We start from the raw sequence: 17,241 nt of genomic DNA on the forward strand, positions 1-17,241 counted from the left end.
AAAACCATAATGATATATACACACACCTAAATATGTACATAAAATTGCTAAGTGGAAAATACCAGAGTTTATTACTCTCAAGCTCATGTAGGTTTAATTGGGGGAAAGGAAGATTTTTTTTTTAAAAGTAATTATGTACATTTCTAGCATTAATCTCTTTTAACCTTAGTTAATGGCAGGATCTAATTATTGGTACCAGAGGGAATGTTACAGAGCAATTAATAGGCTATGAGAAATCTTACTTTATTTGTCCTTTAATACTATTTCACAATATTAGATGTTTGTGTGGAAGCCCTTTAATTTATCTAAACCCACTCCAAATACACAATTTATATACCTGGATATTTCTTGAAAAATCATTTCATTTTGATAATGTCTATGTTTACACTTAAAAGTTATTCTTAGCTATAAACTTTTGTTAGATTTGAGTTAAAACAGCAGGGCATGTTACCAGTGAAGAACAAGAAAAGTCTCCAGCTCTAATTAATGAAAAGAATAACATGACTGACATAATAAAAATTAGTGACAAGATGGATAAAACAGATGATGGTGGTTAGCTAGGCTCAGTAAAAGATTGATTCCTATATATAACAAATTGCACAATTCAAATTAGTGACATAGCAAAATACAAGATTGTAACTGTCATGGAAAATCAGAGATATTCAGGAAAAATCAATCCATGAAATTTAAACATAAACATTCCAAGACACTACTGTACTCTGGAGAAGAAAGAACAGAAGTTGGATGCAACTAGGAGATCACACTCTACATGGCACAAATAAATAGGCTATTTGTAAATTTGTTAACACTAGCCCAGATGATAACAGGTCCACAGTGGAATAGGAAACTTATAAATAGGAAACTTAAAAAAAAAAAAAGAGGGTTATCTTAAGATCATATACTCTTCTCTCCATAATCACATACTAAAGAAAAAGAGTTAAAGCAAATCAGATCCATTTTACAATTTAATCATTCACTATATCTTTTCATTGAATTCAGTGTTATAGGATATAAAGAATATATAATGGACTTCATGTTATATAACAATATATTTAAGATATTTTCCCCTGTCTTTAATTTTTAGCTGTTTTACTGCTATTTACCTGGGTATGTTGCTTTGTATTAATGCTGCTTGCAGTTTTCAGTGCTTCTTGAGCCTGTGTTCTCTTATCTTTGGTCAGTTTTGGAAAATTATTAGCCAGCATCATCTCAAATACTGTTTCTTTTTGTTTCTTTGTTTTTGTTTTTACATTTTTTTCCTCATTTCTTTTTGGGACTCAAAATGCATACATGTTAGATCTTATGTACCATAGATACCTTTTTTTGCTCTTCTCTGTACTTTAATCTTTTTATCCTTTTGTACATTAGTTTGGATATTTTTTTATTAACCTATTTTCTTTAATGAAATGAAAGTTCATTAAACTTTCTTCTGCCATACCTAATTTGTTAAATTGATTTATTGAGTTGCAATTTCAGTAAATTCTATTTTTCAGCTCTAGAATAGCCATTTGATTCATTTTAATAGAATCCAGTTCTCTGGGAAATTATCATCTATTTTATTGAACTTAATCACAACTAAATTTAAGTCCCTATCTGATAATTTCAGTATCTTTATTACTGCTTCTCTGTTTTTTTCTCTTGATTTTCAGTCATTTTGTCCTGTCTCCTGGCATATTTGGTAACTTTTGCTTAAGTGGTAAATACTGCATATGAAAAACTGTAGAGGCTGGAGATCATATATTCTTCAGAGACGATTTAATTTTCTTCTGGCAAGTGGGCAGAGAAGGAATTCAACTGGTCTAGATCTGTTTCAGGTTTTTAAGAACCAGCCTATTTCCAGCTTGCCTGACACCTGCCTAGAGCACAGGCCTTCAAAGATTTCAAATAACACCCTGGGTGTTTAACGGGGCTTCTTCTCATGATGATCCCCAAACAGTAATTTTTGTATCCTGGCCCCATGAGAAGATCAAAACCTTGCTTATTACTTTAGCCTCTTGGTAGCCACTTTTAGCTTGGTTTCTTGGTCTTTTATTCCATGGAGTTTAGAAACTGGCGAATATGCTGTAGGCAAAAGCTACACAAGATGATTTTGCTTCCCTAGCTCAGTGAGGTGCTGACAGCACTAGGCTTCCATTTTCTGCTTGACCTCTGTATTTGATGCCATGAATTGAGGAGTCTGATGCAAAATGCTAAATGGAAAAAAGAGGCAGAGAAAGTCCAGTTCTCCACAAGTTGTTTTCCATTTTTCTGGGATCTTAGACCCCAAGTCCTGGTTGTGTTGGTTGTTCCCCAGGGCTTTCAAGCAGCTACAGGTTGAATTTCGTTAGCTTTTATAATTGCTCCTGGTAGAAAACCAGGTCTGATATAAGCTACAATGTCATAGCCAGAAACAAAAGTTTATTCACTTATCACATTTTAACCAGATAACAAAATCCATTAAAACAGTGTAATTTTAGGACTGAAGAAATTCAGTAATGTCTAAAGGGAAAAATACCAAATGAGTGAAAGTTGTCAACAGAAAAAACTTAAATAACTTTTTTGAAGGCCAGAAGATGTTTAAATTTATTTTAAATAATCTGAAATATGGAATATCTTATGCAAATATCAAGTGAAATAGTTGGGCTTTATCAAGATCTTTATCAAAGTAGTGCCACATTCAGAGCAACTTATTATATGTATGCTCACGTGTGAATTGACAGTCTAATTTTAATAAAAAGAGCTGTAGGAAACAATGTATAAAGATGATCTTACATACACACAGAGATCAAACCAGTTTATATTTAAATGTACCTTATTAGTTTCCGTTTCCTTTTGGCAGCGGCTGTCATTGCCATGTAGGATGGTACTATGCTTGGTATAGGCAGAGGATGTTTAGTTGAGATTGAAGAAGGGGCAAGCCTGTATATTAAATAATGAAAAACAGAGTAATTTTGATTTGTACTATGGAGAAAAAAGGGGCATATACTCCCATAATTTGAACAGCACTTTGTATTAATTCATAAAGGAAAACACTGTTCAGTACTATAACCTTTCCTTGATTGCCTGAGGTTTTCTTTTCTCTTTTTTAATACCACAGCATAGAAAAGTGAAGGTATCATTCTTCCCACGGAAGAATCTAAATTAACTGTGAATATACAGATTAAGTGAGAAGGACATGTTTTTGCTTGGATGACATGTAGTCAACCATGCCTTATACTTATGACTATTTCTGAGCAAGTTGAGAGGCTTGTTAATATCAATAGAAACTGTGGTATTTCTTTTAGTGAAGATATTAATGAATAATAAACACTTGATAATCCACCATTGATAGTTTGTAACATCTAATGCTGAAGTACAAAGAACAAAATAAATATATCTTAAGGTTTCCTCTAGCCTAACAAGGGCCAATCAACTTAAGCTTCAAAATTAAAGACTTCACAATATTGTGATAGTGGATTAATATTTAGAAAGACAAATAAGATTTAATGAAGATAAAACACTGACTTTTGTAATCAAGATAGCATACTTCATCTATGAAATAGATCTTAAATATAGCTACAGAGCAAAAAGAAAGCCAATAGTTTAAAGGCTATATAAATAAAGAAGAATTGGCAAATACTCCTTTGTACCTTTGTAAAATGTTATTGTTTGGTAGGGATTCTTGTTCAGGTAGTTCACTTTCCAAGCTCCTGGTATCTTCACATATAAGAAATGTAGACTTTAAATCCTCCTGTCCATGTTCTTTTCTCATGCTGAGAGGGATATCTACCTCACACAACATTTTCAAAGAATTATCACTGTTTATATTTGAGCTGATGGTCTGAAAACTGGTAGTATGTGATGGTTTTAATAAGGTCCCTGTAGATGGATTTTGAGAAGTTTTTCTACAGTTTTCTGGAGTATACACAATGGGCTGAAGCTCTTTGCTGAGGGAATCATTAAGCTGCGTATTTTCAGACTCTACAGACGTTTGGGTATGTTTTATGTTCAAGGGAGAAGGCATTAATTTTCTTCGGGTTCTTTTTTGTGAAGGAATTTTAAGCAGATTAGATTCACCTGGAGATGTGCCTGTTCAACAAAATTAAAAAGAAGCTCAATAATGTTGCCTAAATAGTTTTCTAATAACCTTATCAGTTAAAAGAAGAAAAAAACCCTAATAATAAGCATATTTTATGTTAAATTAATAAAAATTTAAAAGAAAATAAGTTGGAAAGAAAAAAGCTATTGCTAATAATGTCAATAAAAAAATTCTAAAACAGAAAATAAATACTAAATAGCAATATCAATATTAATTTATAAATACAGCTATCTTGAGATACTGGGCAATTATGACAACAAACTCCAGTAAATGTATACATTTCTCTAAGGATCAGTACTTGACCTTCTAATTCCATAAGATTTTTTTTCTATGTCTGTGAACCTGTTTCTGTTCTGGACAATCAGCAATGAACAACACAATAACTGAAATAAAAAATATATTAGAGGGAACCAATAGCAGAATAACTGAGCGTGAAGAACAGATAAGTGAACTGGAAGACAGAATGGTGGAAATAACTAAAGCAGAGTAGAATAAAGAAAAAAGAATGAAAAGAAATGAAGACAGTCTTATAGACCTCTAGGACAACATTAAATGGACCAACATTCGAAATACAGGGGTCCCAGAGAAGAAAAAAACAAGAAAGGGTATGAGAACATATCTGAAGAGATTATAGTAGGAAACTTCCCTAAAATGGGAAAGGAAATATCCACCCAAGTCTAGGAAGCCCAGAGAGTCCCAAGCAGGATATACCCATAGAGAAATATGCCAAACACATAATAATCAAACTAACAAAAACACAAAGATTAAAGGCAGCAAGGGCAAAGCAAAAAAATAACATACAAGGGAGCCCCCATAAGGCTAACAGCTGATCTTTCAGCAGAAACTCTGCAGGCCAGAAGGGAATGGCAGGATATACTATAAAGTGATGAAAGGAAAAAACTTACAACCAAGATTACTCTACCCAGCAAGGATCTCATTCAGGTTTGATGGAGAAATCAAAAGCTTTACAGATAAGCAAAAGTTAAGAGAATTCAGCATCACCAATCCAGCGTTACAACAAATGCAAAAGGAACTTCTCTAGATAGGAAACACAAAAGAAAGAAAAGTCTTCTAAGAACAAACCCAAAACAATAAAGGTTTTGGCAACAGGATCACATGTGTGGGCCCAGTTGCTTCAGTTGTGTCACTCTTTGCAGCCTAATGAACTGCAGCCCACCAGGCTCCTCTGTCCATGGGATTCTCTAGGCAAGAATACTGGAATGAGCTGCCATGCCCTCCTCCAGGGGCTCTTCCCGACCCAGGGACTGAACCTGCTTCTGCATTTCCTCCACTGCAGGCTGATTCTTTACCCACTGAGCCATCCTTAACAATAGTTACCTTAAATGGAAATGGGTTAAATGCTCCAACCAAAAGACATAGACTGGCTGACTGTATACAAAAATAAGACCCTTAAATATGCTGTCTACAGGAGACTCACTTCAGACCTAGGGACACATACAAACTGAAAGTGAAAGGCTGGAACAAGATATCCCATGCAAATAGAAATCAAAAGAAAGCAGGAGTAGCAATACTTGTATCAGATAAAATAGACTTTAAAATAAACAATCATTACAAGAGACAAGGAAGAACACCACATAATGGTCAAGGCCTCAATCCAAGAAGATATACGAATATAAATATGTATCATTTTTTATATTCAAGTGATGGCATATATTATTTGTGTTCCTCTGATTTACTTCGCTTAGTATATAATTGCAAGGTCCATCCATGTTGCTGCAAATGGCATTACTTCATTCTTTTTTTATGGCTATACACTCTTATTCTGAGTAACCTCTTGCCACTACTTTCTCAATCACCTGAGTCCCAAATAACTAGATTTTTACCTTTTCCCTGCATTTCCCAACCTTCACCAATCTTGCCTTAGTTAAAACATAATTCTGATCATGCCATTTTCCTGATTAAAAATGTCTAGTAATTTTTAAACAGAAACATACCATACAAAGATTTTTAGTAGGGTAATTCTTGTCCCTTGCTCTAATACTGAGAGACAAATGGTTTTGTGTGAACTCCCACAATACTAGACATGATTAAATATTTAAGCACATAGAAATTTCTCACTTTTTTTAGTGTACAAAATAATGACTTGATTACATAAATAATGATAAACTTGATCAGCTTCATGAACTTATGCTGCATTTCTTAATTTTTTTCTTTTTTTTCTGCTTTGCCTATTTCATTCTGCTAAACTTCATGGTGCCTCACAAAAGGAATTCTGCATGGAGTGTGCTGTTAAGGGAAGAAACTATAATGTGTATTTCTCACCATGTTTTCAAATCAGGCAGTACAATTTCCAATTGATGTCATATATGTTTTACAATATGACAATAACTTAAATTACACTGAAAGCTGAATAAAATAAGTGCTATGTAAATATTTCAACAAAACAGTTCAAACTTTCAACCAAGTTAAAAAATACAGTTATAACAATCAGCAAGAGTACATGCATTATTCTTGTTACATTAGTTGACAATAAGACTGCTATGGTTAGGTTGACAATTACCCTCTAGGAAATACAATTTAAAAACAGGAAGAAAAATATGATCCCCATTCTACTAAGGAATTTTACTTTTCTGAGAACTAGATAAATGAGATCCAGATCTTAAAATAATTTTCCACTCCCTTTAACATGACATTTGTCAAATTTTCCATTACCAGATATTTTTACACTAATGCTGCAGTGTAAAGACAGTTACTTTTCTCCACTGTGCTGCTACCACCAATTTGGTGGCTATTAATAGCTGGAAGATTAACTTCTTTTCCCATGAGAGGCAGTAGGGGTATATAGAGGATAGAAAACTATATCGAGGACAGAGAACTGAACTGGAAGTCAGGAGACTTGGATTCTATTTCTGGTTTTACCAACAACTCACTGAGTGACCTTGGGCAATTCACTTGAGCAGTATAGGCATTAATGCCCCCTAGAAAAACAGGGATACTACCTTTCTATGTACAGGGATTTTCTAGGATTAGACAACATCTATAAAATACTTAAGGTTCAAGGAAAGGCTCTAGAATTATAGGCTTCAACTGTTAGCATTATGATATTCACAGGGTAAGTTGTAATTGCTTTTCAGTATTCCATCAAGGTGGTTCAGTGGTAAAGAATCCGCTTGTCAATGCAGGGATGCAGGTTCAATTCCTGGGTTGAGAAGATCCCCTGGAGAAGGAAATGGCAACCCTCTCCAGTATTCTTGTATCCCAGGGATTAAGGAGCCCGGTGTGCTACAGTACACAGGGTTGCAAAGAGTTGGACAAAACTGAGCATATTCCATCAATACCCAATGCACGATTATCACCAAAAGAATATATTTCAAACAATGTCTCACTTTCAGTTTATCGAATACCCAGTTTATCAAGGCTGGTGATAAACTGTAAGGGAAACCAAAGGTATTATTAAAGCAGGAACATCTAAGTGTTATTTGAACATGCAGCCTTCATAACAACATTGTAAAATTCAGAACACATTGGACCATGAAATCTCAAGGGATAAGGATTATCTAGAGTTAACTATTTTTCTTGCCCAGATCTACGGAGATAACTGCTGGAGTGGCAGTGGGCAAATTCCTATGATAGTGGACCACATTTGCTCTATTGATTATAAAGAGTATGAGAAGGGGGTATACTATCATAATACACCAAAGAAATATTGACCTGTTCTTTGGGATAATCTAAACATATATCCAATATAAAATGTTGATATGATCAGACATTATCTTTAGCCATAATTCTGCTCTCTTGATAGGATATATTAATACCTTAAAGGAGAAATATGAAGATGTGGCTGATAATGGATTCACATACCACTGTTTTTTTTTTTCACATACCACTGTTTTATTGAACCTGAAAGAAGAGATGCTACAAACATAGAGCATGTACAAAATATAAGTCCAGGAGGTTCTTTTCTTTTAGCCTATCAATTATTTAAGTACAGATAAAATAATAAGAGAGCAGAAATCTAATAGATAAGTAGTCCTGAATTGACTACTTAGAGTGACTAGCTACTAAGAAATGTTCAGAAGTTAATCAGACAAAATAAGATTTAAAGACTTAAATAAAATTTCAGCAGTCAATTCACTGAAACTATAAGCATATAGTTTCCATTTACTCATGAAGACTAAAGGACACAATAAACAAGTGAGATTTCACTTTTAATATGATATCCATAACATACAAATGCAATTTATATTGTATTATATATAAATTATATACACTATATATAAATATATATATTACACATATATAATAAATAGCCATTCCCCTTTAGTTAGGTAAAGGAATACTTGAAGTGGGTATAGCAAACTGGAGAGGGCTGGGCTAGGGGCTGTAACAACTACTGGATATGCTAGGTGTATAAGAGAGATCTGCTGTACTTTTCCATTACAAGATGTGCAGTAACTTTCCAGAAGAGCAGGCTTAGGCATCTGTAGCTATCACAGATTCAGCCTGGGAAAATACTATCTAAGAAGATTCTGTAATTCTTGGGCTTATAGTGGAAATGCAAAAGAAAAAACCTGGAGGAAAATTATAATTCCTTTAAAAAAGGTCCCTAAAACAAGAAAAAAAATCATGTACTTATGGATTTTCAGAACAAGAGGTTCTAACAGGCAATGTTAGGTAATGAAATACCTCAGCAATGGAGGTGCCACACAGGAGGTGACTGGACATTAAAAATGCATTTTCATAAGGTAGGCTCATAAAATTGGGATGGAAAAGACTGGCAGTTGCTTGGGAGGACAGCAAGTCTTCTCTCCAGGGTCTCTCCATCTAAGGAACCAGCCTACTATATCATATACTAAGTATAGAAGATAGCAGGTACCCTATAGTCTGAAAAAATTTGTTACTTGTAGACCATGTCTTGGAACTTAATTCTCCAACAAAAAGTGTAGGTATACTGCATTTCTATTGCCCTGAAATGGTTATGATCCATGGTTATGTGAATATGACTTCATGTCCAAATAACAACAATAACCATAATGTTGAGACTGTTAAAAGAAGTCACTACTATTATTTTCAGCATAGTTTTGATGTTTACTTGATTAATGAAAGAAAAAAAAAGTTGTAGTCAGTTATGGAACAAGAAATGTACTCAGATTTCTCTCCTACTTGTCTAACATACTGGTAGCTGGGCTTATACAGCCTCTAAATGGGAAATCAAATAGTTCTTTTTAGATAATAAACTATAGCAATAAAAGAAGACCTAAGTATTGACATTTTTCAACTAATTTTTTAGACATTGCCATAAATCAAGGCTAATTAGCTGAAAGACCTATGCACACAGAATACATCAAAAGTCACCAGATATTTGAGATAGATAATAAAGGATACAGACAAGTATTGTAGGAAACCATAATTAATGTCTTCAGTGAAATGAGAAACTTATTACAATCATGAAACAAAATGAAAGTGCTATGGAAAGAAACACTGAATTATAAGACAGAGTTCTTAGAAATTTAAAATGAGAGGAAAAAACTAAAAATAAAGATTGTAAGATAAAGCTGAAGACATCTCCTAGAAAGACTAGCAAACAAACAGAGGTAAATACTAGAAAACAGATAACAGAATTAGAAGATTAATCCAGGAGATCCAAAATCAGATTAATAATGTTTCAAAGACAGAAAAGAAAGAAGGGAAAAAAATATTACAGAGGTTTATCTATGTAAGCATGTTTAAGTACTTTAAAATATGTGAAAATTTCCCAGAGTGAAAAGATAAAGTTTTCCAGAGAAAAAGGCCCACAAACTATTTAGTATAATGACTTAAACAACACCAAGGTATAGCATTGTGACATTTCTGAACACCTAGGAACCCAAAATTTTCCTGGCAGAAAGTCTCACACAAAATATGAAAAATAAAAATGTCATGACAGTTAACAGCAACACTGGAATCTAGAAATCAATAGAGAAACATCTTCACAGTTCTTGGAAAATTTATTTCCAACCTAGAATTCTATACTGAGTCAAACAATCAGAGAATAAAAATATTGCTATACATCCATGATCTAAAAAAAATTTTACTTCCTATACATACATTCTCCAAATCTACTGGAGGATGTACTTCTGTAGAATAAAGGAGAACAAGAAGAAAGAGAACGGAAAAAACAAATACTACATACAGAAACAGCAAATCGGTACAAGAAAGAGTTTATGCAGTTCTTGACTCAACAAGGAATGATACTTACTTGATAACACTCGAAATTTATTTTTAAAAAGGTGAAAAACTGTTTTGGCAAAAAGGAGGAGGAAATGTATACACAGTGTAAAGGAGTTAAAACCTTATCTTCTAAAATAAAAAGAGAAATATTTAAAATTGGAAAATACAAACAAGAATTAGCAGCATAAATTGAAATTTAGAAATTAGGGTGAAAAACCAAAAGAAATAGTTAAAAGATGAATAAGAATTGGGAGTGAGCAGTAATACTTCCACAAATATTATAGTACTTGTTGCCTTACATAGGTATTATTGCATACAGGTATTACTTCATGCAGAGGCTTTTAATGAAAAGAAAAAGTCAGATTTGGGGGCTGTAAGAGAAAGAACAGACCAAAATTGTCTCTTGCTTATTCTGGGATAGCTTTACTCAAAATCTATGGACTGAGTAGGGTCAAACTAGACAAAGTTATGAAACTTTACATTCAAAAGTCTAATTAACTGAAACATGCAAGGAAATAACATGAAATGAATTGGCAACCAAATAGAAGGGCAAGATAAAAATTCTTAGGTGGAGAAGATCTTTTCTTTATTTACCCTCTTCTCCCCTGGGTGACTATCTCACTCTCCCACTCATGTTTTTCCCAGCATTTAACAAAAAGAAAGGCAGGACAGTTACCTTCCTAGGAGAATTTAAAGAGGGCCAATAAATAAAGAATATGAAAAAGAATGTATAATATATAACTGAATCATTCTGCTGTACAGTAGAAAACAACAACAAAAAGAAATTAACAGCATTGTAAATCAACTATAATTCAATAAGATAATGTCAGAAAAAAAATAAAGGAGGCCAATAAAAATGTGACTCAATCAGCAAAAATAAATCATTCAATATGATGAGAACGAGCAAAACACATTTAAAGTCATGGGTCCCATGATGAAGGAAAATTCCTTTTCTTCGGGGAACAGGTAATCCATTCATGAAATCTGAATGTTCGCATGAGTAATTCTGATATACTTTATAGTGAACTATAAATAGTAAATAAAAATAAAGCTTTATTTCTTAGAGAAATAAAAGCCATATTTTGTACGAGGACATGGATTTAATCATTTTACTTTCATATATTTTAAGTATCCTAAAGATCTCTGCATGTGTGCTAAGTCGCTTCAGTCGTGGCTGACTCTTTGTGACCCCACGGACTGTAGCCTGCCAGGCTCCTCCGTCCATGGGATTCTCTAGGTAAGAGTACTGGAGTGGGTTGTCATATCCTTCTCCAAAAGATCTCTAGTTATAGTTATGTTTCTTATACCTTTTTTTTACCTTTACATTTCAATTCCATACAAAGGTAAGATGTACTTAATTTCTTTACAGGTTTGTTGAGAAATATTCAGATGATTAAACAGAGAGGACAGCACTCTAAGAATCAAAAAAATTTTTGATTACTGTTTTCAGATTAACTAGAATACATCTAGGTCTAATAACAGTTTGGGAATGACCTGGAGAGAAACTGTTCACTGAAAAATAACTTTGATATTGCTTTACTTATAAAGGTCTAACAGGAAATTCAAATGGTCTTTTAAGGTTTATTACACCTAACATAGTTGAAGGCACATATTAATAAAGTAACAAGATAATGCACTTGATTTTTGTTTTTATAGTCATGAAGCTTTTCTTAAAAATGATAATTTAGCAAAAGTGCAGAAACAATGCTAGAGATTTATTCAACAACTCCTAGTTTAGGGAAAAGGGTAGGTGATGAAAGTTACATAATTAAATCATATAACTTTCAAAATGATTATGTAATACAATTTAACCAGGATTTTATAAGTGATCAGAGACAGATCAGAGCTAATGAAAGATATAGAAGAGTCTTTCTTCTAAACCCGAGGGTAAGTTTTGCTTAATGAATCCAATCCTAGTCTTTGTAATACTTATCCGTTAATAGTTTAGGAAACATCTTAAAATATTTATATAATGCTTTAAGGCATCTTATACACAACTGAAAATGTGCATTTCAGGATAAATTGGTTTAGTGTTCTATTTATCTGTTCCTACATTATGGCTAGAGATTCCGCTTCAAAAAGTTTGTTTACTGTAAATCTATAAAGAGACTTAAAAAGGAAGTCAGTCAAAAACATTTTGTTGAGATTGCCAAGTTTTAGAAGCCTTTCAAAAGTATTTTAAGTATTAAAATGACTTTTAAAATTAACTCTAACTGCAAGTGCAGAAGTTGTGGATTAGATGGTGAAAAAAACTAATTTTCATGAGTAGTAGTCTGAATTCTAACACAATATTACCTAGACTACAACACAAGTAAACTAACATTTGTGTTGTCTGTATAGCATTTTATAGAATAAAATATGCTATTAATATACAGCTTACTATCAAAACAAAAATCTGAAAACAGTTATGAAGTTAGAATGAATCTGCCTTCCTACTAAATTATATTTGCCAAATGGTTAGAAGAAATTATGAATAAATATTTGATAACTGGTTAAGTGGCTAATGAAGAACTAAAAATAATTTAGATATTAATCTATCATTTGCTATCATTCCCCCAAACTTCTGAAATTTTAAGGAATATGATAAACTGATGACAATGCAATAAAAGCAGTAAGTTTAGATATTTTGACTTTGTCAGTGAATTACAACTGAGTTTCATAAAGAAGCATAACAAAAAGACATTTGAGAAATGAGAAACATGGCTTCCCAGGTGGTGCTAGTGGTAAAGAACCCACCTGCCAGTGCAGGAGACATAAGAACTTGGGTTTCATCCCTGGGTCAGGAAGATCCCCTGGAGAAGGAAATGGCAGCCTAATCCAGTGTTCTTGCCTGGAGACTCCCATGGACAGCGGAGCCTGGCAGGCTATAGTCCATGGGGTCACAAAGAATTGGACATGACTGAAGCAACTTAGTACACATGCACAAGAGAAACATCTAAAAATGCATTTAGTGGCTGTATTGTTCTTTAAGCTATTTAAGTCTACCTGTGAGCACAATCTAGTTTGCTTCATTACTTCAATCTTTCAAATATTTCATTTCTTCAAGAAGTCTATCCCACAGATTCGGCTTAGGGCTCTAAAATGTTTCCAGTAGAAAGCAAGAGAAAACAGAATTGTTTCATGTTTGTCTTTCTAAAAGCAGTTTCAAGAAATATCAGTATATTTTTATTTTTAAAAGAATTCTTAGGATATTTATTTTTTACTTATTATTATAAACAAATTTCCTTAATTAGGCCTTAGGATTAAATACTATACTTATTAGCATATGCCACTTCTTATATGTTCCCACTAACTGACAAGCCAGTTCATTTCAGTTCAGTTCAATCACTCAGTTGTGTCTGGCTCTTTGTGAACCCATAGACTGCAGCATGCCAGGCTTTCCTGTCCATCACCAGGTAAAGGAGCTTGCTCACGCACATGTCCATCGAGTCAGTGATGCCATCCAACCATCTCATCCTCTGTCATCCCTTATCCTCAGGTCTTCAATCTTTCCCAGCATCAGGGTCTTTTTCAGTGAGTTAGTTCTTTGCATCATGCGGCCAAAAAAACTGGAGCTTCAGTTTCAGCATCAGTCCTTCAAATGAATATTCAGGACTGATCTCCTTTAGGATGGACTGGTTTGATCACCTTGCAGTTCAAGGGACTCTCAAGAGTCTTCTCTAACACCACAGTTCAAAAGCATCAATTCTTCGGCACTCAACTTTCTTTATAGTGCAACTGTCACATCCATACATGACTACTGGAAAAACCATAGCTTTGACTAGATGGACCTGTGTTGGCAAAGTAATGTCTCTGCATTTTAATATGCTGTCTAGGTTGGTCATAACTCCTTCCAAGGAGCAAGCGTCTTTTAATTTCATGACTGCAATCACAATCCACAGTGATTTTGGAGCCCCCAAAAATAAAGTCTGACACTGTTTCCACTGTTTCCTCATCTATTTGCCATGAAGTGATGGGACCGGATGCCATGACCTTAGTTTTCTGAATGTTGAGTTTTAAGCCAACTTTTTCACTCTCTTCTTTCACTTTCATGAAGAGGCTCTTTAGTTCTTTGCTTTCTGCCATAAGTGTGGTGTCATCTGCATATCAGAGATTACTGATATTTCTCCTGGGAGTCTTGATTCGAGCTTGAGCTTCATCCAGCCCGGCATTTCACAAGATGTACTCTGCATGTAAGTTAAATAAGCAAGGTGACAATATATAGCCTTGACGTACTCCTTTCCCAATTTGGAATCAGTCTGCTGTTCCGTGTCCGGTTCTACCTGTTGCTTCTTGACTTGCATACAGATTTCTCAGGAGGCAGGTAAGGTGGTCTGGAGAAGGAAATGGCAAACGACTCCAGTACTCTTGCCTGGAAAATTCCATGGATGGAGGAGCCTGGTAGGCTACAGTCCATGGCACTGCAAAGAGTCAGACATGACTGAGTGACTTCACTTCCTTTCTTTCTATAGTTCCTTTTGGAGAAGGAGATGGCAACCCACTCCAGTGTTCTTGCCTGGGGAATCCCAAGGACAGAGGGGCCTGATGGGCTACGGTCTCTGGGGCTGCAAAGAGTCGGACACAACTGAGCAACTAACACACACACACACAGACACACACACACAGGTAAGGTGGTCTGGAATTTCCATCTCTTTAAGAATTTTCCACAGTTTGTTGTGATGCACACAGTCAAAGGCTTTGACATAGTCAATAAAGCAGAAGTAGACATTTTTCTGGAACTCTCTTGCTTTTTCGATGATCCAGTGGATGTTGGCAATTTTTTCTCAGGTCCCACTGCCTTTTCTAAATCCAGCTTGAACATCTGAAAATTCATGGTTCACGTTCTGTTGAAGCCTGGCTTCGAGAATTTTGAGCAGTACTCTGCTAGCGTGTGAGATTAATGCAATTGTGTGGTAGTTTGAACGTTCTTTGGCATTGCCTTTCTTTGGGATTGGAGTGAAAACTAACCTTTTCTGGTCCTGTGGCCACTGCTGAGTTTTCCAAATTTGCTGGCATATTTAGTGCAGCACTTTCACAGCATCATCTTTTAGGATCTGAATTAATTCAACCAGAATCCCATCACCTCCACTAGCTTTGTCTGTAGTGATGCTTCCTAAGGCCCATTTGAGTTTTCATTCCAGGATGTTTGGCTCTAGCTGAGTGATCACACCATTATGGTTATATGGGTCATGAAGACTTTTATATAGTTCTGTGTATTCTAGCCACCTTGTCTTAGTATCTTCTGCTTCTGTTAGGGCCATACCACTCTGCCCTTTACTGTGCTCATCTTTGCATGAAATGTTCCCTTGGTATCTCTAATTTTCTTGAAGAGATCTATAGTCTTTCCCATTCGCTTTCCTCTATTTTTTTGCATTGATCACTGAGGAAGCCTTTTTTTTTTTAATCTCTCCTTGCTATTCTTTGGAACTCTGCATTCAAATGAGTATATCTTTCCTTTTCTCCTTTGCCTTTAGCTTCTCTTCTTTTCTCAGCTATTTGTAAGGTCTCCTCAGACAACGATTTTGCCTTTTGGCATTTATTTTTCTTGGAGATGGCCTTGATCGTTGACTCCTGTACAAGGTCACAAACCTCCGTCCATAGTTCTTCAGGCACTGTCTATCAGATCTCATCCCTTGAATCTATTTGTCACTTCCACTGTATTAATCATAAGGGATTTGATTTAGGTCATACCTGAATGGTCTAGTGGTTTTCTCTACTTTCTTCAATTTAAGTCTGAATTTGGCAATAAGGAGTTCATGATCTGAGTCACAGTCAGCTCCTGGTCTTATTTTTGCTGACTGTATAGAGCTTCTCCATCGTTGGCTGAAAATAATATAATCAATCTGATTTCACTATTGACCATCTGGTGATGTTCATGCATAGTCTTCTCTTGTGTTGTTGGAAGAGGGTGTTTTCTGTGACTTGTGAATTCTCTTGGCAAAACTCTATTAGCCTTTGCCCTGCTTCAGTTTGTACTCCAAGGCCAAGTTTGCCTGTTATTCCAGTTATCTCTTGACTTCCTACTTTTGCATTCCATTCCCCTATAATGAAAAGGACATCTTTTTTGGGTGTTAGTTCTAGAAGGTCTTATAGATCTTCACAGAACTGTTCAACTTCAGCTTCTTCAGCATTACTGGTTGGGACATAGACTTGGATTATTGTGATATTGAATGGTTTGCCTTGGAAATGAACAGAGATCACACTGTCATTTTTGAGATTGCATCCAAGTACTGCATTTCGGACTCTTTTGTTGACTATGATGGCTACTCCATTTCTTCTAAGGGATTCTTGCCCACAGTAGTAGATATAATGGTCATCTGAGTTAAATTCACCCATTCCAGTCCATTTTAGTTCACTGACTTCTAAAATGTTGATACTCTTGCCATCTCCCGTTTGACCACTTCCCATTTGCCTTGATTCATGGACCTAACATTCCAGGTTCCTATGCAATATTGCTCTTTACAGCATCAGATTTTACTTCCATCACCAGTCACATCTACAACTGGGCATAGTTTTGGCTTTGGCTCCATCTCTTCATACCTTATGTAATATCCTAGAGCCTTAGTAGATCAGGGAATTAAAAATAAAGTGGTGGTGTAAACAAGCTGAGTCTTTATCTCTTAGAGTGATAATATCTCAATGTAGATGAATCAAGAAACATCAGTAAGCAAACTGTTTAGAAATAATAGGTGCATACTAAAAATGTAATAAAAATATAATGGGAATGTAAGAGTGTGTGTAGGCAAAGGGGACAGGACTCACTAATGGGAAGGTTTTAAAAAGAAGGCACTGTCTGAATCGGACTCTCAATGAGGATAAGGATTTTAATCAACTAGGATGTGGAATGGAGAAGAAGTAGCACTCAAGATTGAGGGAAAAGCCTGCAAACTGTAGAGGCGAGAAAATTAAAGCATGCTTAAGAGAAGGTTGGGCACCAAGTGCCATAGGAAAGTGAGTCCTCAGTCTGACATGGGACTGGGTAAGCTTTTAAAGGTTCTTCTAAGTAAGGGGTCTGTACTTTGTGAGGAAGATCA

At 35.0% G+C, this 17,241-nt stretch overlaps 1 protein-coding gene across 1 annotated transcript in view; it reads right to left on the reverse strand.

Moving 5' to 3' along the window:
• The window catches only part of KIF18A (kinesin family member 18A), an 80,064-nt gene that overhangs the window by 5,870 nt on the left and 56,953 nt on the right, over positions 1-17,241 (reverse strand). Inside the window, exons 14-15 of the mRNA XM_061151067.1 lie at positions 3,609-4,047; positions 2,791-2,898 (exon numbers count right to left, since the gene is read on the reverse strand). Of these exons, the coding sequence (XP_061007050.1) occupies positions 2,791-2,898; positions 3,609-4,047 (547 nt within the window). The remainder of the gene's footprint in view (positions 1-2,790; positions 2,899-3,608; positions 4,048-17,241) is intronic.

This window comes from Dama dama, chromosome 1 (genome assembly GCF_033118175.1).
Source record: "Dama dama isolate Ldn47 chromosome 1, ASM3311817v1, whole genome shotgun sequence".
Classification (NCBI taxonomy): domain Eukaryota; kingdom Metazoa; phylum Chordata; class Mammalia; order Artiodactyla; family Cervidae; genus Dama; species Dama dama.